The following is a 23,662-nucleotide window of genomic DNA, read 5'->3' as shown; positions in this document are numbered from 1 at the left end:
ATGAAGTAGAATAAGGAATGAGAATGAGAGGAAAATTGAAAAAAAGCGCTAAGTATAGAATATGAAATGGGCGGGTAGTTAAAAAAATTTGAAATTTTCAGATTTTAAAACGCTTCTACAACGCTTCTTCTAAGCGTTGTAGGAGCTCGCCGCGGCGATGTATATTTCTCGCCGTGGCGAACTGCTTCTACAACGCTTAACATAAGCGTTGTAGGATCCTCGCCGCGGCGAAACCAAATTCTCGCTGCAGCGAGAGTTACCCAGAAAATTCTCGCCGCGACGAAAATGTGTCATCGCCGCAGCGAGGTAACCCTAGATGTCCTCGCTGCGGCAGTATACAATTGTCGCCGCGGCAACCCCTTTCTACAACGCTTAAACAAGCGTTGTAGAATTCGCCGCGGCGTAAAATGTATGATGCCGCGGCGAGACTATATGTCTGGAACATGGTGCTCTCGGTAAGATTTTCGCCGCGGCGACGACGTGTTCCCGCCGCGGCGCAGGACTCCTGCCGCGGCGAGATTTGTACCTCGCTGCGGCGTGATGGTGTCGCCGCGGCGAATGCATATTTTTGCCGCGACGAGGACATTCTACAACGCTTTTGGAAGCGTTGTAGAATGTCTCGCCGCGGCGAAGTAGAAATGTCGCCGCGGCGAGTGACACGAGACTGGTGATATAAATTCTCATTTCTGGTCTTTTTCACTTTGAACTCTCTCATAACCTCACTCGAAAAAATATTTCCAGTACCTTTCCTACTCATTCTAGAGCGTCCTCGTTTACTAGTCTCATCTACACATTCAAACCTTATAAGTTCTTCTTTAACTTGTTCTAATTGTTATTCTCCTGATAGTTTACTAATTAGAATGGGCAATTTTTTTGTATAATTAGGGTTTTTCTATGAAGATGAGAAAGTGGATGTGGGAGAATAGATTGAATGAGATATATCGGAAAGGTGTAGATGAGTTTTGTGATTTTGCTAGAGAGAACATGGTAGATGTGAAATCTATTCGTTGTCCTTGTATTAAATGTGGAAATCATAGACATTTTTCGATTGATGTCGTTCGGACCCATTTGTTTGCATATGGAATAATGACCTCGTATCAAAGATGGTTCTACCATGGTGAGGTTTTTCGTTCTACGGCAAATGAGGATGATGTTGAAAATGATATTGATGATATGTGCAGAATGATGAATGATTTGGAGGACGATTTTGTTGAGCGACCGGAATTGTTTAAGTCCATGATGAATGATGCGGAGACACCATTATATGAAGGGTGTACAAGCTATTCGAAGTTGTCATTTTTAGTTACATTATTTCATTTGAAGGTGTCGGGGGGTTGGACAAACACTAGTTTTACTCTATTGTTGGAAACACTGAAAGAAGCATTTCCGAAAGACAATAAAGTACCTTTAAGTATGTATGAAGCAAAGAAGACTTTGGGTACATTAGGCATGAAGTACGAGAAATTCCATGCGTGCCCAAATAATTGTGTTTTATATAGACACGAGTATGAAGATCTAGATGAATGTCCGACGTGCAAAGAGTCACGGTGGAAGAAGGGTAAAATTCCATGTAACGGGGTTAAAGGAGTTCCAGTTAAGGTACGTATATTTTCATCACTTGATTAGGAAATACATGTAGCTCATATTCATTATTTATTACTTATTTTCGTTAAATATATTTAAGTCGTTATGGTACATTCCTCCAATGCCGCGCTTTCGTCGAATGTTTAATAGTGTCAAACACGCGAAGAACATGGTTTGGCACTCCGAAAAGCGTATCGATGATGGTATGTTGAGACATTCTGCTGATGCTGCACAGTGGAAATCATTCGATTTAGAGTATAAGGATTTCAGTGTTGATACTCGAAATTTGCGCCTTGGTCTAGCTTCTGATGGAATGAACCCGTTCAACATGATGAGCAGTAAATACAGTGTTTGGCCGGTTATACTTGTGAACTACAATCTCCCTCCAAAGCTATGTATGAAGAGAAAGTTCTTGATGTTAACGCTTTTGATTTCAGGACCGAATCAACCAGGAAATGATATTGATGTCTATTTGGCACCGTTGGTCGATGATTTGAAGATGTTATGGGAGAAAGGGATGGAAGTTAAAGACGCTTACCGTGGAGATTCGTTCAACTTAAGGGCAATGTTAATGTGGACTATTAACGATTTTCCGGCCTATGGAAACTTGTCAGGATACTCTGTGAAATGCTCGATTGGTTGTCCGATTTGCATGAAAGACACATCTTCCATCCGTTTGAAGCATGGTAAGAAAACTGTTTTTCTGGGTCATAAAAGATTCTTACCAAGAGATCACTCGTATAGAAGATTGAAACAAGCATTTGATGGAAATTCATAAGAACGACCCCCTCCTAGAATTTTGTCTGGTGAAGATGTCTATGAGATGGTTAAAAACGTCAATGAAGTGCTTGGGAAAAGAAAGCGGAGTGCTAGTACTAAAGAATCGTTCAAAGAGAATCCTTGGAAGAAGAAATCGATTTTCTACGACCTTCCTTATTGGAAGACACACTACGTCCGGCATTGTCTGGATGTTATGCACATCGAGAAAAATGTTTGCGAATCGCTTATTGGTACACTTCTTGATGATCCAAATAAATCGAAAGACGGAATAAAATCTCGATTGGATCTCAAAGAGATGAATATAAGAAGCATTTTGCATCCCGAGGAGGGGGGTGGGAAAAAAACAAAATTACCACCGGCAAAGTACACTCTAGATCGAAAGGAGAAAAAGAAATTGTGTAACTGGTTTGCTTCTATTAAAGTCCCCGAAGGTCATTCGTCAAACTATAAGAGGTTCGTGTCTTTGAAAGATTTGAGACTTATTGGAATGAAGACGCACGACTGTCATGTGCTGCTACAACAAATGTTGCCTCTTGCTTTGCGAGGAATTGTGCCAAAAGATGTGAGGTTTGCAATACCAAAGATATGTGTATTCTTTAACTCGATTTGCTCGAAGGTCATCGATCCAACTCGATTGGATTTAATGCAGTCAGAATTGGTGAAAACTCTGTGCTTGCTCGAAAAGATCTTTCCACCTTCGTTTTTCGACATAATGATCCTCTTAACCATCCACTTGGTACGTGAAGTGAAATTAGGAGGGCCCGTGTTTTTACGGTGGATGTATCCAATCGAACGTTATATGAAAGTGTTGAAAAGCTACGTGAAGAACTACAATAGGCCGGAAGGAAGCATAGTTGAAAATTACATAGCAGAAGAGTCGGTTGAGTTTTGTTCTGAGTATTTAGCTAAAACAGACGAAATTGGGTTACCCAAGAATACCAATTTTGATTCAAAAGCTCTATCTACACGTATTTTTTTTAACACTTTATTTGTTTATTTAAATTATATATGAACATTATTTTTAAGTATTTGTTTCATTATAGGTACTTATTCGATCGTCAATCGAAAAGAATGGGAGCAAGCAAGTCTCCATGTGCTACACAACGTTTCCGAGGTCACGCCATTTGTGGATATTCATTTGAATGAGTTGAGAGTGAATAATCCAAAGAAGGGTAAAAATGAAAAATGGTTGCAAGAAGAGCACAACCGTTTGTTTCAAAACTGGCTTGGAAAACGCTTATTTAAAGAGGCAGGACATTCATCTACGTTGAGTAAACTATCTGGCGGGCCTTCCTCAATGGTTACAAGGTACACTGCTTGGTCTGTTAATGGTTTTACATTTTACACAAGAGAACGAGACAACAAGCATCCCGTACAAAATAGTGGTGTTACATTGTTTGCCGAAGCTTTACATGTTTCGTCGGCAAAAGATAAGAATCCAAAACATGCTTTTATGAAGTATTACGGATACATTGAAGATATTTGGGAACTTGATTATTGCGGGTTGCGAGTCGCATTATTCAAGTGCAAATGGGCAGACAATAATCACGTTAAAGTTGATAATGAAGGAGTTACAATTGTCGACTTTAGACGGATTGGCTACGAGAATGATTCATTTATTTTGGCTTCGCAAGCAAGTCAAGTGTTTTATGTTTCGGATCCAGCAAATCCTGAGTTATCGTTAGTGGTTCATATGAAAGCGAGAAACGGTAACGAAGAAGAAGACGAAGACATGTCTAGCATTCCTCCGTTCACATCAGGATTACCGCCAATTGATCAAGAGATGGATGATTTTGATGATGACGATGTTTCACATCTACTTCGTAAGGATATAGATCCTATTTTTGTTTGATATTGAACATTTAGATAATGTATTTTCATTTTGGATTTTATGTTATTCTCCTGTGGACAACGTTATTTTTCATTCAAAATTTCTCTATACAATGTCATTTACATTAAAATTACATTTCTCTGACATCGCCGCGGCTGAGTACAACACTCGCCGCGGCAAGATAATCTCGCCGCGGCCGTATACAAATCCTGCCGCGGCGAGAACCTTTCTACAACGGTTAAACAAGCGTTGTAGAAACCTCGCTGCGGCAACATATATTTCATGCCGCGGCGAGGTGACTTCGCCGCGGCGGGAATATCACCTCGCCGCGGCGAGATATCTTCTTAAAAACCCAAGACTCTCGATATAAAAAAAAAACAAAATCTCGCCGCGGCCGTATACAAATCCTGCCACGGCGAGAACCTTTCTACAACGCTTAAACAAGCGTTGTAGAAACCTCGCCGCGGCAACGTATATTTCATGCCGCGGCGAGGGAAGTTCGCCGCGGCGGGAATATCACCTCGCCGCGGCGAGACAAGTTCTTAAAAAACACAGACTCTCGGTATTAAAAAAATCAAAATCTCGCCGCGACGAAGTAATATTTTAGCCGCGGCGTAGAGTACTCGCCGCGGCGGGGACTATACAGTGCCGCGGCGAGAATAGTCACGCCGCGGTGAGAAAGGTACCTAGTCTTAAGATTTCTACAATCAATAAAACAAACCGAACTAGTCTTAAACATATAACATCAAGTTTCAAACATATATGAAATAAAACACACCAAACGAGTCTCAAACAAAGACTGAAGTCTCAAACACACAAATAAAACACAGTAAACTGAAACTTAAATTTAAAAAGAGTTTGAAATTTATATGGAAGAGTTGGTGTTGTTGGTTCTTGAAATTTACTTGTCATTCGGTGGTGGTGGTGGTGGGTTCGCCGGATATTGAGGAGGTGCCATATGCGGTGGCCACTGTGGTGGTGCGTACGGATAGTCGGAGTACTGAGGATATGGAGGAAATAACACCTGATTCTCTTGGTTGATGTCCCACCGAGAGTAGAGATCGTTCAACTGATTGATGTGAGAGGCGCCATACTCCGCTTGTTGGTGCATGTACTGTTGCGTGTGTTGGAACCCCCCGACGAGATAGTTGGAGCAATGCGCAATGTAGTCGATGGTGGCGGGGTCGATTACCGGAGGTGCTGGTAAGCGCAATAGGGGCTCCGCTTCCCCCTCTTCCTCCGCTTCCTCCGCTGGTGGATCCTCCCTAATCTTGTACCGCTCGATAATGGAATTCGTAATAGGCCCCATTGGACTGTTGATCGTATCCCTTTTCGAGCGTGGTACCCCCGCATTTGTACAAAGGCCGGTAATGATCGACGGATATGGCAAACCGTGTCGTTCATTAGTATAGTCGAGTTTCTTCATCCAAGTATAGATGAATCGACCGACGTTAATGGAAAGGCCTTTAACAATGCAGAACAACACCTGGATACGATCCTCGTCGAGAGTGGTAAAGTGCTTGATCGGATAGAGACGAGCGCAAACAAAGTAAATCCACGCTTTAGTGATCCTGGTGAGTTGGTCACGCTTGAGTACCCTTTTTTCCTTTTTCAGTGACCTAATCCTCTCCCGGAATGCACAACACCTGCGACATCTCCTGATGGCTACAACTTCTTAGCCATTCTCGATAGCCCTCGTTCTCGAAAGGCACATATGGGGTCCCAAGAAGATCGTTGATAGCTTCGACACTCATATCGACCCGTTTCCCATGGACCGTCACAACATCACCTTGGGAGTCCAGCAAGTTTGCGTAGAATTCGTACACGAAGTTGACGTTCGAATCGAACTCGGGTACAACACAGTACCTCCTCCAATCATGACCAACTATGCTGTTGCGGATTTGCTTTCCTATATCCAACGTATTGCTTACATTGAATCCTCTCTCATGGATAATGTTACGCGGCAAGATTTTGTCGTAGCGTTCCTCCGCGACCTTGCTAGTAAAGATACTCGAGTTGTATTTCTGTTCGAGAGACTGTTGACGAGGTCGCTTGCTTTTTCCTTTACTCTGACCTCTGGAAGAGCTCGGAGCCTTGGAGCCCGCCGTGTTTTTAGTTCGACGCATTTTCAAGCTCCTACAAAACATAATCATAAACAATTCTACAATTAACATATAACAAATTATATATCAATTCCAACAATATATATTTAAACATGACAAATTAAAACAATTCCAACAATCACAAATAATTCATAAACAATTCGACCAATCACAAATTCATGAACAATTCGATCAATCACAAATTCATAAACAATTCAATCTCAACATTAATATACATAACCATTTTAACCACTAACCTATGTAACAATATGTCAAACACAATCCGGACATTTCAATTTAACTCAAATTCTCATTCAAATTCATTCATATCAACAAAACCCTAATTTCACTAAATTCACTCATTCAAATTCCACTAACCTAAACCCTAATTTCTTGTTCTAAAAAGAGAAAATCAAACAAAACCCTAAATTTGTGAATTAAAAAAATCAAACTATATGCAATTCGGGTAAACAACAAAAAATCCATATCAACAACACGAAATTAAATCAATAACTACCTTAAAAAACTTTTAAAATCATACCTTACAATGAGGCGGCAAGAGAGAGAGAGAGAGAGAGAGAGAGAGAGAGAGAGAGAGAGAGAAAGAGGCGCGAGAGGAAGCACGGCGAGGACTCGGCGAGAGAACAATGGCGGCGAGGACAAGGCGAGAGAAAAATGGCGGCGAGGACAAGGCGACGGCGAGATTTTGGGGCGGCGAAGACGTGGCGAGGGATTTTGGAAGAAAAAAATAGGAGAGATGCGGCCGAAAATGGTTGTCTCGTGTGTGGGTATTGGAAAAAATGAGAAAAAAAAACTGAAAACGACATTTTATAGTGAAAACCTAAAAAACCCTCGCCGCGGCGAAAATATGTCGTCGCTGCGGCGAGGTGTTCCTACAACGGATATTATAACCGTTGTAGGAACGTCTCGCCGCGGCGTGATTCCTCACTCGCCGCGGCGAGACAGGGTTGAGGTGGAGGCGGGGCAGGGGGCGAGGTGGAGGCGGGGCTGGGCGAGGTGAAGGCCGGGCTGGGCGACCGGGCTGGGCGAGGTGACGGTGGGGCTGGGCGATGTGGAGGTGGGGCTGGGCGAGGACGTGGCGAGGTGGAGGCGAGGACGTGGCGAGCGAGAGGCGAGGTGGAGACGGGGCAGTGGCGAGGTGGAGGCGGGGCTGGGCGAGGTGGAGGCCGGGCTGGGCGAGGACGTGGCGAGGTGGAGGCGAAGACGTGGCGAGGTGGAGGTGGGGCAGGGGCGAGGTGGAGGCGGGGCTGGGCAAGGTGGAGGCCGGCTGGACGATGTAGAGGCAGGGCAGGGGGCGAGGTGGAGGCCGGCTGGGCAAGGTGGAGGCGGGGCAGAGGCGAGGTGGAGGCGGGGCTGGGCGAGGTGAAGACCGGGCTGGGCGAGGTGACGGCGGGGCTGGGCGATGTGGAGGCGGGGTTGGGCGTGGACGTGGCGAGCGAGAGGCGAGCTGGAGGCGAGGACGTGGCGAGCGAGAGGCAAGGTGGAGGCGGGGCTGGGCGAGGTGGAGGCGGGGCTGGGCGAGGATGTGGCGAGCGAGAGGCGAGGTGGAGGCGAGGACGTGGCGAGCGAGAGGCGAGGTGAAGGTGGGGCAGGGGCGAGGTGGAGGCGGGGCTGGGCGAGGTGGAGGCCGGCTGGGCGATGTGGAGGCGGGGCAGGGGGCGAGGTGGAGGCGGGGCTGGGCGAGGTGGAGGCCGGTTGGGCGAGGTGGAGGCGGGGCAGGGGCGAGGTGGAGGCGGGGCTGGGCGATGAGGAGGCCGGGCTGGGCGAGGACGTGGCGAATGAGAGGCGAGGTGGAGGCGAGGACGTAGCGAGCGAGAGGCGAGGTGGAGGCGGGGCAGGGGCGAGGTGGAGGTGGGGCTGGGCGATGTGGAGGCCAGGCTGGGCGATGTGGAGGCGGGGCTGGGCGAGGTGGAGGCCGGGCTGGGCGAGGTGGAGGCGGGGGCTGGGCGATGTGGAGGCGGGCTGGGCGAGGACGTGGCGAGCGAGAGGCGAGGTAGAGCGGGGCTGGGCGAGGTGGAGGCGGGGCAGGGGGCGAGGTGGAGCGGGGCTGGGCGAGGTGGAGGCCGGGCTGGGCGAGGAGGAGGCGGGGCTGGGCGAGGTGGAGGCGAGCGAGAGGCGAGGTGGAGGCGAGGCAGGGGCGAGATGTTCCTACAACGGATTTTATAACCGTTGTAGGAACATCTCGCTGCGGCGAGATTCCTCACTCGCCGCTGCGAGACAGTTTCTTAAAAAACTGCTTGGCCACGGTATCCACCTCGCCACGGCGGCGAATATTTCTAGCCGCGGCGAGATATATTCGCCGCGGCGAGATAGATACCCCGCCGCGGCGACAAGTTTCTACAACGCTTTTGTTTAGTGTTGTAGAAACCACCCGCCGCGGCGAGGTATGAATTTCGCCGCGGCGGATTACATTTTTCTACAACGCTTTCACTGTGCGTTGTAGTAAGTTCTCACTGCGGCATAAAACACATTACGCCGCGGCGTGGATTCTACAACGGATTTTTAAAGCGTTGTGGAAAATCTGAAGCACCATGTTTCTACAACGCTTCACTATATACGTTGTAGAATCTACAAGTTTCTACAACGCTTAACCATATGCGTTGTAGAAACACCAAGTTTCTACAACGCTTGTCCATAGGCGTTGTAGAAACACCATGTTTCTACAACGCTTGTCATAAGCGTTGTAGAATCACTAGTTTCTACAACGCTTTTCATAAGCGTTGTAGAAAGTGGGTTGTATAATCCAACATTTGTAGTAGTGCAGGTACATCATTAGGCTCGGGATCCTTCTCTTGAACAACCTGTGGACGTTGTTCAAATTCGTACTTGTTAGGTAAGCTACTCAACACATCATTTACGGTAAATACCCAATCAGCTTGCAGTTTCCGCATGTCGTCCTGTGACAAGTTAATGTCAGTTTACAAGTTATCCCTTATTTCATTACATTTTCAATACTTACTGGACTGTATTGAGCTGCTCTTTCTCCTAGTAGCGGTGAAATATCCTGAGAAGAATAAATGTGAGTAACGGGATGTTTTCCTTATTGTTAGTACATGTATTGTACTGTACCATGGAAATTGACTCTGAGCTAGTTGTTTCCACGTTTCCCGACCTTCTTCTTAGCATCTGCATATAATAATCAAAATTTATTCGTTTAAGTTACTTAAACTATGCTGTTAATTAAATTTTACCATGTTTGTTAAGGTTACTTGGGTATGTTGCCTTGCTGCCTGTTCTACTTGAACCTGTAAATGGATCTTAATGTAACATTTTAATGTAATTTTAATTCAGTTATATTATTATACCTCTTTTTTTTTTGGACTTGGACATGGATTGTCTCTTTAACTTAGCGTGTTGTTTCCTTAGGTGTTGCTATATCAGGAATTGGGGTTCTTTCCTATTATACACGTGTTCCAAAATAATTAACAAATTTACAGACTGTTAAAAGAATTTTTAAAGCAGCAAATGCTTACATGGATGTTTTCATTTGATTGATGTTGTTCTTTGGTTTGACCAGTTGGTGTTGAACCTTCTGATACTTGTAAATTGATCGTTAGGTGATTATCTATTTCCAACCTATTAACAAACCTTACCTTCTTGTGTTGCTCTGGATTTGAAGCTGCTTTGTCATAATCCTTTTGGATGTACGCTTGGAATAACTCCAATAGTGTGTCGTATTTGTTATGAGCCTCGTCCACACGTTGCTTTAGGAATTCTATTGATTGGAGAGCTTGATCTAATTTTAGTTGCATGTCCTCTTGTGAATGGCTGGGCATTTCAGTTTGAGAGTGTGTTGAACTGCTTGCAACGCTTTTGCCTTTGTCAACAGGATTGTGATGTGTCTCTGGATTGGCAGCTTCTACGCGCTCTATGTAGCCTTCTGCAATTTCTTCCTCCGTAGCGTTTATTGGCAGAATACGAACCTAGTACAATAAACAATTTTTTACAAAAATGCATTTACATTTAACACATTAATTCAAGACAGTTATTTACCTGGCCGTTGTTGAATATATTCTTCTGGAGTTCCTCGTATTCTGGGCTGAAGTTGAAATTCCATTTTAGTATTCATGGTATGCATAATCCGTTTGTTTTCGATGTGTATCCGTGGAACTCGAAATCTGGGATGACTTCATACGCCCATGCTATTAACGGATGTAAAAACCCATCGATATTGAAACCAGTTCTTTCGGATGCGTAGTTCTTTGATCTTTTTAAGGATCTGCACAAGGCGTTGTAGCTAAGTGTACCCCACAGATAAGTTTTGAACAAGTCAGAGTCGATGGCCATTTTTAAATGGTCATCTGGAATTTTTTCTTGCCGTTCGCGAGGCAGTATCATGGTCTCCAAGATTGCGAAATTGATGAGTGCCACCTTTTCCTCGTCGTTTCCACCAAATTTGCTTTGTAGTATCCCAAGCAGGTAAGGTGCTCGTTGTGTTCCGGCCACTTTGAAATATTCATCTTTTAAATGATTGTCTGAACGAAGCTGATTTTGAATACGGGGTACATTATCACAGTTTAACCCTGTAAATAAGTTGCATTAAATATATTAATAATTGTAAAACAAAGTCTATTTATTTGGATACGAATTCTTAGAAATGAAATAGAAACAAACCTGAAATTATTTTAAAGTCGTAGATATTGAATACCAATATATTCCCGCAAATGTTAAAATGTAGCTCGTCATTGTTCCCGGATTCCACCTGACTTAGCACTAGTAAATGGGCTAGTTTTTTCGGGTACACTTCTCCTTTAAGATGTTGAAGATGAGAAAATGGCCCTTGATTGAATAAATCCCTTTGTTGCTCAATGTCGAGTACTGACATCAGGTTGTTAATGACATTGAAGGACGAATGAACTATTATACGTTGTTTCAAGTCCCAATTTTCTTGTCTAATTATCTGTTCACCAATCTGAAAGCAATTTTATTTGTTAGTTATCTATTATTGTCATATTAACAGCAGGCGTCAGAATTAATAAACTTCCAGTCACTATTAATAGATACTGTTAATGGATTCTGTTGAAATCGAGCTTGTCAGCTCGCCCTTCCGCGTCGAGCTCATCAGTTCGCCCTTCCGCGTCGAGCTCGCCAGCTCGCCCTTCCGCGTCGAGCTTGCCTCGGAAGTCCTCTCCTTGGAACTCATTCCACATGGGAAATTGTCGCATTTATTTCTCATGTTATTTCCTATGTCTTGCTCTCTCTGTATATTTATTATTCTCTTTTTCCTAGAAGTAGTTATTACACTCTCTCTTGTACCCACCATATGTATAAATAGGTGATACAAATTAATATCAAATATAAGAAATATTCAAAGTCTCGGAACACTCTCTCTCTTCTCCGATTCTCTCTTTCTTTATCTTCTCTCCAGATTCGACTCTCTCTCTCTAAACTTCAACATGGTATCAGAGCAGGGAAAATCAACCACCATGAACACCACTCAGACCACGTCCACTCAGTCGCAATCTGAATCCTTCTCCCAACATATCACGAGCCACAAACTCAATTGCCACAACTTCCTACAGTGGTCCCAATCTGTGCTCATGTTCATATCGGGACGAGGTAAAGATGACTACCTCACAGGCGTGGCCACATCTCCTGTGATCGAAGATCCGACGTTCAAGAGTTGGAAGGCCTAAAACAGCATGGTGATGTCCTGGCTCATAAACTCTATGCTCCCCGAAATCGGAGAAACCTTCCTCCTTCACCGAACGGCAGCAGAAATCTGGCAAGCAGCTAGAGAAATCTTCTCCAACTCAGAAGATATGTCCGAGCTGTTTGAAACTGAGAACACTCTCCACGACCTACGTCAAGGAGAGATGTCTGTTACTCAGTTCTTCAGCTCACTCACACATCTATGGAAGAAGATCGACCTCTACGAACAGCACCAGTGGACCAGCTCCGAAGACTCAAAAATCTACCGCAGGATAGTGGAGACCAAACGTGTGTTTAAACTACTATCCGGCCTCAACCAAGACCTTGATGAGGTCAGAGGTCGGATACTTAGTACAAAACCACTACCATCTCTCCGTGAAGCCTTCTCCGCGGTCAGACACGAGGAAAGCATGAGGAAACTCATGCTGGGAGTTATCAAATCGAGCTCACTTCCGGGCTCATCCTCAGACTCGTCCGCCCTCACCACACATGGAGACGAAGTTCTTGCAGCCCGCGTCTCAACAGAGAAACCTCGCAAACCTCGCCCCTACTGCGATCATTGCATACGACCTGGACACCTCCGAGAAACCTGCTGGAAACTGCATGGGAAACCACCGAGCTCGAAGTCTACCCAAGATACTAAGGATCCTAACTCAGTCGGAAACTTAGTATCCACCTCGTCCGCTGCTTCGACCTCGACCTCGGACTCCTCTCCCTTCAGCAACGACCAGCTCGCTATTCTCCAGAAGCTTCTTCAACAAGTCCAACTCAGTGGAGAACACTCAGGCATTGGCCCTCTAGGTAACTCTCCTAGAGCCCTCAATGTAAGCTCAGAGAATCCCACAGCATGGATTGTCGACTCCGGTGCCACTGATCACATGACTGGTAATCGAAATCTATTCACAACTTACTCCGCTTGTAATAAAAGCATATCAGTCACCATCGCCAACGGAGCCAAAACTCAAGTCACTGGTATTGGCACTGTTGTCTTGACGAAGTCCATGAGGCTAGACTCGGTGTTCTTTGTGCCTCAACTACAATGCAATCTCTTATCTGTGCATAAGATCAACCAAGACTCTAAGTGCCGAACTATTTTTTATGGAAGTTCATGTGTGTTTCAGGAACAGGCCACGGGGAGACAGATTGGTAATGCCGAGCTGAGTACCGGACTCTATGTCATCAAGCCAGATCAGCCCGCCATGTGTCAGCTCGCCCAACATTCACCCCAGTACAAAGAGATCATGCTCAATCACCTTAGACTAGGGCATCCAAATTTCATGTATCTCAAAAGAATGTTTCCTTCTTTGTTTATCAATAAAAATATCAATTCCATTCAGTGTGACATGTGTGAGTTCGCCAAACATTCTCGAAGCTCGTATCACCCCACCTCGTACAAACCATCTCGTCCTTTTGCCACAATTCACAGTGATATATGGGGGCCCTCAAAAGTTCCCAATATCACTGGAGTTCGATGGTTCCTTCTCTTTGTTGACGACCGCACTAGACTCAGTTGGATATACATGATGAAACAAAAATCTGAAACATCCAATCTATTCAAAACCTTTCACAAAATGATCCAAACACAGTTCGACACATCCATTCAAATTGTCCACACTGACAACACTCGAGATTACTTTAATTCTGAGCTCGGCGATTTCTTCAAAACACATGGCATAATTCACTCCAGCTCGTGCGTTCATACCCCGCAACAAAATGGGGTAGCCGAGCGGAAAAATCGACACATTCTCGAAGTCGCCCGAGCCATCATGTTCTCCTCAAACGTCCCATCTCATTTTTGGGGAGAAGCTGTCCTCACAGCCACCTACCTCATAAACAGAATGCCATCTCGTGTCCCTGGCTATAAAATCCCATCTCAAGTCCTTCTAGAGACATACTCTCACTGTCAACTCATCTCAACCCTACCTGCGAAAGTGTTCGGCTGTTCAGTCTTCACCCATTCGTATGGCCAAGGTAAACTTGAACCAAAATCGCTCAAATGCATCTTCCTTGGCTATTCAGCAACCCAGAAAGGCTACAAATGCTATGAACCCCGATCACGAAAATTCATAGTCTCAATGGATGCATCTTTTCATGAGTTCAGTCCTTACTTCGCCAATTCAGCTCGTCAGGGGGAGAATGACGAAAATGACTTCCCAAATTGGCTCATCATAAACCCAGAATTCAGCTCGCCTCAAAATCCGACCTCACCTGTTCCAGAAATTCCCAGCTCGCCGACCTCACCTGGTCAAGAAATTCCCAGCTCGCAAGCCTCTGAACCCTCTCCATGCGAACTGAATATCACCCAGAGTCCGGTACAAGCTCGCGACCAAGATGTCTCTCCGGACTTGAACCACGACACTATTGAACAAGGTAACATCGAATCTCCAGACTTACCCATTGCATTGAGAAAACCTCCTCGGTCGTGTGCTCAATACAGGATGGCAGATTACGTGTACTATGGGAATTTATCTACGAGCTACCAAGCCTATGTGGCGAAGTTAGATGAAGGAAAAGTGCCGAACTCCATCAAAGAAGCCCTTCAAAGTTCCGAGTGGCGAGACGCAAGTCATGCTGAGATCCAATCCCTCGAAAAGAATGATATGTGGGATATCGTCGAGCTACCACCAGGCAAGCGAACTGTTGGATGTAGATGGCTCTTCACCATCAAACACAATCCAGATGGGACAGTGGAGAGATACAAAGCCCGACTTGTCGCAAAAGGGTACACGCAGGCATATGGCATTGACTATAAAGAAACATTCGCTCCAGTTGCAAAGTTCAATACCATGAGAATCCTCCTTTCACTAGCAGCCAACTTAGATTGGCCTCTCATCCAGCTCGATGTAAAGAATGCTTTTCTAAACGGCGAACTAGAAGAGGAAGTCTACATGCAACTCCCACCAGGATTTGACAAAGATCAAGGAGTCAATAAAGTTTGCAAACTCAAGAAGTCACTATATGGACTAAAACAGTCCCCTCGAGCATGGTTCGGAAAATTCACCAACGTGCTCAAACGTTGTGACTACGAGCAGAGTCAAGCAGATCCAACACTCTTCTCAAAAATCTCCACACAAGGCAAGCACACCATTCTTAGTGTGTATGTGGACGATATAGTCATCACCGGAGACGACCTGGAAGAGATCAGGAGGCTGAAGCAAACTTTGTTATCTGAGTTCGAAGTCAAGGACCTCGGCAGCCTACGATACTTCCTCGGCATGGAGGTAGCTCGATCAGAAAAGGGCATCTCTGTTTCCCAGTGCAAGTACACATTGGATCTCCTCAAAGAAACTGGCATGCTTGGCTGCAAACCAGTTGACACTCCGATGGATGCCAATGTGAAACTTCTAGCTCGCACCAACGAGGCCGCCACCGACAAAGAAAGATTTCAGCAGCTCGTAGGAAAACTCATCTACCTAACTCACACGAGACCAGATATTGGATTCGCAGTGAGTATAGTAAGTCGATTCATGAGTAATCCCTCATAAACTCACATGGACGCAGTCATGAGGATTCTCCAATACCTCAAATCTGCCCCAGGGACTGGTCTCTCCTTCAAGAAAAGACGAAGTCGAGGTGTCGAAGTATTCACAGATGCAGACTGGGCCGGATATGTTCCAGACAGACGATCAACATCAGGCATGTGCACATACGTCTCGGGAAATCTTGTTACCTGGAGAAGCAAGAAGCAGTCCGTTGTCTCAAGAAGTAGTGCTGAAGCCGAGCTCAGGTCCTTAGCAAGTGGAGTATGTGAAGGCATCTGGCTGAAGAGAGTTCTCGACGACCTCAAGATCATCATCGAAGGTCCAATCAAGCTCTTTTGCGATAATCAAGCTGCTCTCAGCATAGCCAAAAATCCAGTCCATCATGACAGAACAAAACATATCGAGATCGACCGATACTTCATCGGTGAAAAGATTGAAGAAAAAATAATCGATATGGAATACATTCCGTCAGGTCATCAGCTTGCCGACATTCTCACCAAAGCCCTTCCGCGAGCAACCTTTTTCGAGCTATGTAGCAAGCTTGACCTCCTCAACATATACAGTCAAGCTTGAGGGGGAGTGTTGAAATCGAGCTCGTCAGCTCGCCCTTCCGCGTCGAGCTCGTCAGCTCGCCCTTCCGCTTCGAGCTCGCCAGCTCGCCCTTCCGCGTCGAGCTTGCCTCAGAAGTCCTCTCCTTGGAACTCATTCCACATGGGAAACTGTCGCATTTATTTCTCATGTTATTTCCTATGTCTTGCTCTCTCTGTATATTTATTATTCTCTTTTTCCTAGAAGTAGTTATTACACTCTCTCTTGTACCCACCATATGTATAAATAGGTGATACAAATTAATATCAAATATAAGAAATATTCAAAGTCTCGGAACACTCTCTCTCTTCTCCGATTCTCTCTTTCTTTATCTTCTCTCCAGATTCGACTCTCTCTCTCTCTAAACTTCAACAGATTCACTTATTTACGCTTTTACTAAACATCTTCTTATTTACATATGCTGTTATCTATTACACATCCATGTATTTACACTTATTTACATACACAAGTTAGTAACTTATATACCAACCTATTTACAATAACGACTACCCTATTAACAACATATTTACAGGTGCATCTTTACTTGTTTTTATTCAATTTACATATATTCATCTACATTACATCATCTGTTAATTTACATAGTTGAACTGTACACAGAATTAGCGTTCTAGTTAAAAGACATAGAACATTGTAAATAACCACAATTTTGAACATATCTTTGGCTCCTTTATTTTACGACGAGATGTCTTGATTTTTTTTTCATCTTTGTCAGCCGCGTTCGGCTTCGTTTTTGCCTGAGATTTCCTTGTCATTTTCGTAAATCTGTTCATCATACATGATTAACCATCATGACATTTAACTGTAAATTTGTTTGTAGAACCCCAATATCTCTGCATCGCACAAATTTTTCACCTAAAAACTATTTAAATAGATTTGGGAAAAATATAAAACTAAACATCTATTCTATATTCCGGGATTTTTATAGATAAGATAACATGCAAACCTATTTACCAATCCAGTTGTTTGGATTAAGATTCACACCGTCATATTATTTACACTTTTCTTTTTACATATTTACTGGTTTCTCATTTCATTTCATTAATCGGTCATCAATGTCCGATAAGAGATAGGGCTTGGTTCGAAAAAGCAGATATGTAAAGTTTGGATATTACCTTTATCGCCGTCGGTTGATGATTTGATCGTCTTTATGGTAATGAATCTGTAGTTATCGGTCGTTCAAACGAAGAAGATTTGTCGGTGTAGAAACCAGAGGTCGCGTAAATTTTAATGGGTTTCAATTTGGGGATTTCGTGTTTCAATTCTCGCCTGTATCAGAGTAAAGATTTCGTGTATCTTTGGTATTAATTGCAAAGCGTAATGATGGCCTCGATAACCGCGGTTGTTATTAGCCGAATATTGCTTTAATTCATTTATTTCGTAGGCTGTATGGGCGGGAACGGTTAGAGGGTACTTTGGTATTTTTATACGTGTAAATAAGTTGGCCTGGCTATTAACCCGAAATTAACAGAATGTTGGCCAAATCCAAAACTGGAATAATATTGGTGGCTATTTAGCTATAATACCCTTAATAAAATTACAAATCTGTTATAAGCTCTATTTAGTAGTTTCCATCTTAAAACTATATAACTTTGAGATGAATTTTTAACATGGTGTCACACACTCAAACGAGAACAAAATGCCAAAAAATAATAAGATCCGGTCTGAGATGGGTGAGAGGCTTGGCAGCCATGAAGTCAATTGAAATCAGACGAACCTGCCTGCCTGCGACTTTTGTCGCGGCTATATTTAAATATTTTCGTTTTTTATTTTCATTATATTTTTAATATATTTTATTAAGGGAGGTTTTCATTCCAGTTTCTACCCACAAAATTCAACACAATACAAGAAATATTCACAGGCAAAATAGTAATCAAAAGGCTAAAAAAATTTCTCTTATAAGGATTTTGCTGTGCAAGATCGGTCTTGATACGAACCTCGGCCGACTAAGCTCCGAGACCCGATACCCCAATAGCACAGCGGCGGATCGTCTACAAATTAGGAACGAAGGTGGATCGAATGACGCCACGAACGGTTGCGAAAGACCGTCTGATGAGTCGGGTTTGAACGCCACAAGACTAGTCTTGATAAGTTCGATAAAAGTTCATAAGAACTCAAGAGAAGACTCTCATATTTTTTTTTATCAAAATCTGGATCCCTTTCATTCAGCTTGAAACCTCCATAGGAAAATACAAAGCAAATTCGGAGTACATTGTTGCCCTAGTTTAAATGGGCCTACAAAACATTATTTAGGCCTGATAACATTAAAATTAAAAGTCTAACTTAATACCTAACACATATGGGCTTCATTAAGCATAACTAAAGCGCAAAAACACTTTAAAAAGACTCTAACTTCATCTATTCTTTTTAACTACGAAAATAACAAATAAATAACTCAAACTGCTTAAAATGACGTGAATAAGCTTTCCTTTATTTGCGCCGCCCTTGGCCTCGTGGTTGAGTTTTCTTCTTGCGTCGCTTTTGGCTCTAGCTTTATATTTCTTCCATTCAGCTTTGTTCAAACCATGAAACTCTTTGTTGAAGTCTTGTACTCTTGAATTAGGAATAGGCTCGATGAAACGCCTTTGTTCCTTCGCACGTGGGATCACATCAAGTCTGTAGATAATGATGCATAAGATAGCAATCGGTTATATAGAGTAGTGAGTACTAAGTTAGAGCTAGCATGGCTTGATATTACTGACCATAAGGAAGATTAAAGTTGGACTTGCCTTAGAGGGTATTGAATTAATCCACAATCCATGAATTAGTAAAAGTTATACCGAAAATTTCCATGCTTTTGGTTTACATATGGAAACAGATCATTTGAAGAGAAACTGACCGATGAAGCACTTGACTCTGAAACAGCAACGTTTCAGCAATTGGGACTTGTCAGAACCCTTTTTGTGTGTTACGTTACGTCAATGAAAGGAAGCCAAGCCTGTAAATAAATATTAGAAGAGTTACTAATTTACTCAGAGATAGCATAAAAGTGGGCAAGCTTATAAAAGAGATACCATATTTGTGATTGCCACCTCTCCACCATTAATCCCTGCCAAATCAGTTCCATTAACCTGAGATGTTAAGAACCCAAAAATATTTCAAAACGCACATTCAAATTTCACTGCTTAAGCCTAAAACTGTGACGCTATGTTTGCAACCAGGATTTTTACCAAGAAAAATGAAAACGTTGAGGAATTTCAAGTCAAAATTATTTATTCTGTTTGGATTTCATACCTTTTTTTTCCGCTAAATTTTCCTTTATTCCAAGCTCAACAAAAAATGTGCTAGATATACCCATTTTTATCAATTGTATTTTCCGGTTTATGATCTTAAAGGATACACAAAAAATATTATATGAGAGCTCAAAAAATAAGTTGTGACAAAACAAAGCTTGAATGCACTAGGAAGAGTCCATTGAAAATATAAATCTGATATTATTATTTTCTATCTCAAGGCACCAATTCAATTAAACAGTCGAATAGACAGAAATTATGTTTCCAAAATGAGTATCAAGAAGACCATAAGCTATTAAAGAATATTTCTAGCAAAAAAACAAAAGCTATTATAGAATATGATGGAGACAAAGATCCAGAACAAACCTGAAACATTACAGGCATGACTGTTTTCTCTGTTTTGGACACCTCGTCACACTGGACACCCACATAAAATAATTCACAACACAAAGAATTATGATGCATATTTACCATGGGCCAATTTTCCAAAGCAACCCAAGCACCATCAAAATATGTTCCCAAATCAAGAAAGACAGCTTAATAGAGCATTATAATTAACCTGAATATATGGACAGTATATGTCCTTTAGCCAGCATTTAAGTTGATTGATGTCCAACTTTTTCACCTTTGGTTCAAAAATTTCAACCTGCAAAGACAATGCAAAGAACCAAAAAGTGGGAATGTCATTCCACTGCTCAGTTACTCTTAGCAAATAAAGGGAAGAAAGTAAACTGAAAGGATAATATTTACAGAAGAAAATAAAATGAACGATTCACTATATAGCCTAGCAAACACATCAATGCACCTTGGTAACACTTCCATGTAGACACTAACACCAACATTCCACGCATCATAACACACACATAACATTTTATGCATTAATTGACCTTGTAACACATATACTTGACTAAATCCTATTAGTTTCAAATGGGTGTCAAACAAGTTTATCAATTTATCACACATAACATTTTATGCATCAATTTGACCTTGTAACACATATACTTTACTATATCCCCATTAGTTTCAAATGGGTGTCAAACAAGTTTATCAATTCATCTTCCAATGGTGTCAAATAAGTTTTGCAAGGTCCTAAAACACATCAAGAAAAAGTTCTTGTATAGAACAATAAAATCAAAGGTAATTTAAAATTTAAAGGCGAGGTCCTAAAACACATCAAGAAAAAGTTCTTGTATAGAACCATGAAATCAAAGGTAATTTAAAATTTAAATAAACTAAAAAAAACACGGCTGTTAGAGAAGAGACGCAGAAAATAGAATTTCACACAAAACAGAAAATAAAAAATCTGATCAAACACAAATTACAGAGATAACTTGCACAGAAAGTTATGGTAAACAGAATTGACCCAAAGAACAAAACACGATTTTATCCTTGGTACGGATAAAAACGATCGTAATCCACAAGATAACAAAGCTATGATGTCAATCTTAATATTCAAAATGTGTTTTCCAAGCTCAAGCTCTCGAATCTCAGTGTGTGTCCTTGAGAATCAAATCCCGTTCTTGACTCTCAAAATGTTCTTGCTCTCAGCAATTTTCCCTCAGTACACAAGTGAATCAACGGAATAAACTGAAATGTCCTGAATTACAATCTGACCTTCATTGGCATCGTGAAGAGGGAGATTTTCGACCTGCAATATCCGGAGCTCCTTCTTCCACGGGTTGCTTGGTGAGGAAGCTTTGTATGAAGCAGATGATAGTGAACATTCTTTAGGCGAGGCTTCATGTTCTGCAATTTAAAGTAATTACCTCTATGCTATAGTAAAAATAATTTAAACATACATACAAAAAAAAAATTAAAATAAATAAATAAAAAATTAAAATTTCAACTTCACGGTGAGATTACTCTATTACCCTATTCTTAGAGGAAAAAACACAAAATAAAATAATATTTTGGGCAAAAGTCTTGTATTAAGTTACAAAGTAATTACCTCTATGCTATAGTAAAAATAATTTAAATATACATACAAAAAAAAGCATTAAAATAAATAAATAAAAAATTATAATTTCAACCTCATGGTGAGATTACTCTATTACCCTATTCTTAGAGGAAAAAACACAAAAATAAAACAATATTTTGGGCAAAAGTCTTGTATTAAGTTACAAAGGGAATTTTTGGATTTTACAGGTAATGAAACCCCAAAAGAATGCACAAGCATACTCATCGAATTTGAATCGCTTGCCTGTTTTGAACTTTAATATAAAGCAGAACAATTGCATAACAAATCAGCGGTCCATGCAAAAAAATACTAATTTCATATAAAAACATCTGGTAAAAGATTTGGAAACTGTAAGCTTACATTGTAATTTGTAGATTTACTTGAGTGCGAGGTGAGTAATTGATGCGTGTTCATCTTCATCTTCGTCCACGTCTTCTTCCATTGCTTCAAGGTCCATGATAATGTTAATACCAAGTGGGGTGACTGGTGAGGTTTAAATTGTGGCCGACTCTTCAAAAAATTATTAATATATATATATATATATATATATATATATATATAGAGAGAGAGAGAGAGAGAGAGAGAGAGAGAGAGAGAGACTCAATTGAAGCAGTACTTTCTTTCTGAGAAAAAATCTGGAAACAAAAAGCGAAAAGAGAAAAGATGGTGATCTCTTTCTCTCACTCGTCATTTATATATAATATAATAGATATGTGTTGGCGTGTAAGTGAGATTACATTTACACCTGACACGTTTTTCTGAGTATTTTCGTTTTTCTTAAATACATTCATTATTTTCACATTCACGAGACCTTTAGGTGATGTTTGGTACGTATTTCAAAAAGAGTTTTCCACTTTTTGAGTGAAAAAAATAGGAAAAAAAAGTGGAAAGCAGTGTTTGGTTACAATATTCGGGAAAACTTTTTAAAAATTTTTTGAATTGTTTTGAAAACCGGGTGAAGGAAATTGAAAACAGGTTGGAGGTGTTTTCCGAAATTTTTTTCACTTTTTTGTCGCGTGTAGTACCTATCCTCTGTCATTATTGTCGAGCAACAGAAAAAAACAAAAAAAGAAACGCAGAAGAGAGAGAGAAGAGAGAGCGAGCGAGAGCGAGAGGTAGAGGAAACGAAAAACGCAGAAGAGAGAGGGAAGAGAGAGCGAGCGAGAGCGAGAGAGCAGATCAGCGAGCGAGAGCGAGAGCGAGAGAAAAAGAAAAACGCAGAAGAGAGAGAGAAGAGAGAGCGAGCGAGAGCGAGAGCTAGAGCGAGAGAGTAGATCTGAGGAATTTGAGAGCAGATCTGAGAGAGCGAGAGCGAGAGCGAGAGCGAGAGCGAGAGCGAGAGCGAGAGAGAGAGAGAGAGAGAGAGAGAGAGAGAGAGAGAGAGAGAGAGAGAGAGCGAGAGAGAGTCACCGGAGAGTCGTCGGTGTGTCTTCTCGGTCTTCTTCTCCGGTCGTTCTTTGGTCTCTGCAATTTGGTGAGTCTTTTGTCTTCGTTCTCGGTATTGTTATTTAGTCAATTTTCTTCGTTTTCGGCTGCATGTTTTGTAGAAACCAACAGAAGGATTTATGTTTTATTCTCGTTTCTTTTTTTTTCGGGTTTGTTGTAGATCAATTTAGGGTTGCACGGTTGCTGTGGATTCGCCGAGGCTTTCGTGGATCTGCTGAATCGGTGAGTGGATTTCAAATTTTTTTGTTCATGTTGTCGTAGCTGTGATGTATTGTTTGAGTAAACTGTGTTTAGGTAATAGAGCTGATTGGGTTGGGCTGTTGTTTTGTTCTGTTGTTAGTTCGGCTGTGGCTATGATTTGCTTTGTGATATGTAAGCGTGCTAGAATAAAGACTAATCGAAAGTGAAACCCAAAATTGGGGATTTGTGTTCTTGAATCTGAGAGCTAGGGCCTTGGGTGTTTGTATGAGCTTGACTTTGTGTTTGGTTACTGAGAAACTGGAGACAAGTTTGGTCGGGGTGTGTTTGAGAATTAAAAAAATAATTTGCAGACTTCCTTATTTGTCGTGAAACATAGCCTGAATTATTCTTTGTAGATTTTTGTTGCAAGTAATCACATGCTTACTTTAAATGTAATTTATTTATCATGTACGATCCGAATGAAATCCCAAAAACGCATGTTTTGAAATTGGCTGTCTATGTTCTGATTTCATGTTTGGTTTGATATGCACATGAATTGTTGGTCTGAAGTATTTTCAGTGTGACGTTGTGTATTTTTCTGATAGGTAGGTAGTGAATTTTTTTTTCGTCTTTTGTTATACTATGTTTATATGGTTCAGTTCTGTGAGAAATGGGTGACGGCGCTCATTGGCCGGACGCGGCTTTGGCTAAGTTCATTGACCTTTGTCATGAAGAAGTCCAACGCCGCATGGGACCAGCTCAATTTGACAAACGTTCTTGGATGAAAA

The 23,662-nt window shown here is 42.0% G+C and overlaps 1 protein-coding gene and 1 long non-coding RNA gene across 6 annotated transcripts in view; both read right to left on the bottom strand.

Moving 5' to 3' along the window:
• The window catches only part of LOC149404496 (structural maintenance of chromosomes flexible hinge domain-containing protein GMI1-like), a 37,206-nt gene that overhangs the window by 8,455 nt on the left and 5,089 nt on the right, over positions 1–23,662 (bottom strand). Inside the window, exons 1-7 of one of the 5 annotated variants that reach the window (XM_089606063.1) lie at positions 21,609–21,990; positions 20,906–21,037; positions 19,851–19,937; positions 19,658–19,708; positions 19,073–19,129; positions 18,788–18,996; positions 18,268–18,674 (exon numbers count right to left, since the gene is read on the bottom strand). In XM_089606063.1, coding sequence (XP_089462189.1) covers positions 18,967–18,996; positions 19,073–19,129; positions 19,658–19,708; positions 19,851–19,937; positions 20,906–21,037; positions 21,609–21,668 — 417 coding nt within the window. In that variant the 5' untranslated portion in view covers positions 21,669–21,990 and the 3' untranslated portion in view covers positions 18,268–18,674; positions 18,788–18,966. Of the gene's footprint in view, positions 1–18,267; positions 18,675–18,787; positions 18,997–19,072; positions 19,130–19,657; positions 19,709–19,850; positions 19,938–20,905; positions 21,038–21,608; positions 21,993–23,662 lie in introns of those variants that run through there. The other 4 variants (XM_089606057.1, XM_089606050.1, XM_089606071.1 and 1 more) reach the window with 4 other exon arrangements.
• On the bottom strand, positions 9,294–9,550 carry LOC149404497 (uncharacterized). The gene is made up of 3 exons (XR_016294227.1): positions 9,510–9,550; positions 9,388–9,444; positions 9,294–9,322 (listed from the first exon to the last, which is right to left on the bottom strand). It is a non-coding gene; the product is annotated as an uncharacterized LOC149404497 (long non-coding RNA).

This window comes from Urtica dioica, chromosome 2 (genome assembly GCF_054948205.1).
Source record: "Urtica dioica subsp. dioica isolate 48M chromosome 2, U.dioica_male_clone48M_v1_H2, whole genome shotgun sequence".
NCBI lineage: Eukaryota > Viridiplantae > Streptophyta > Magnoliopsida > Rosales > Urticaceae > Urtica > Urtica dioica.
This window is presented reverse-complemented; position numbering and strand designations above follow the sequence as displayed.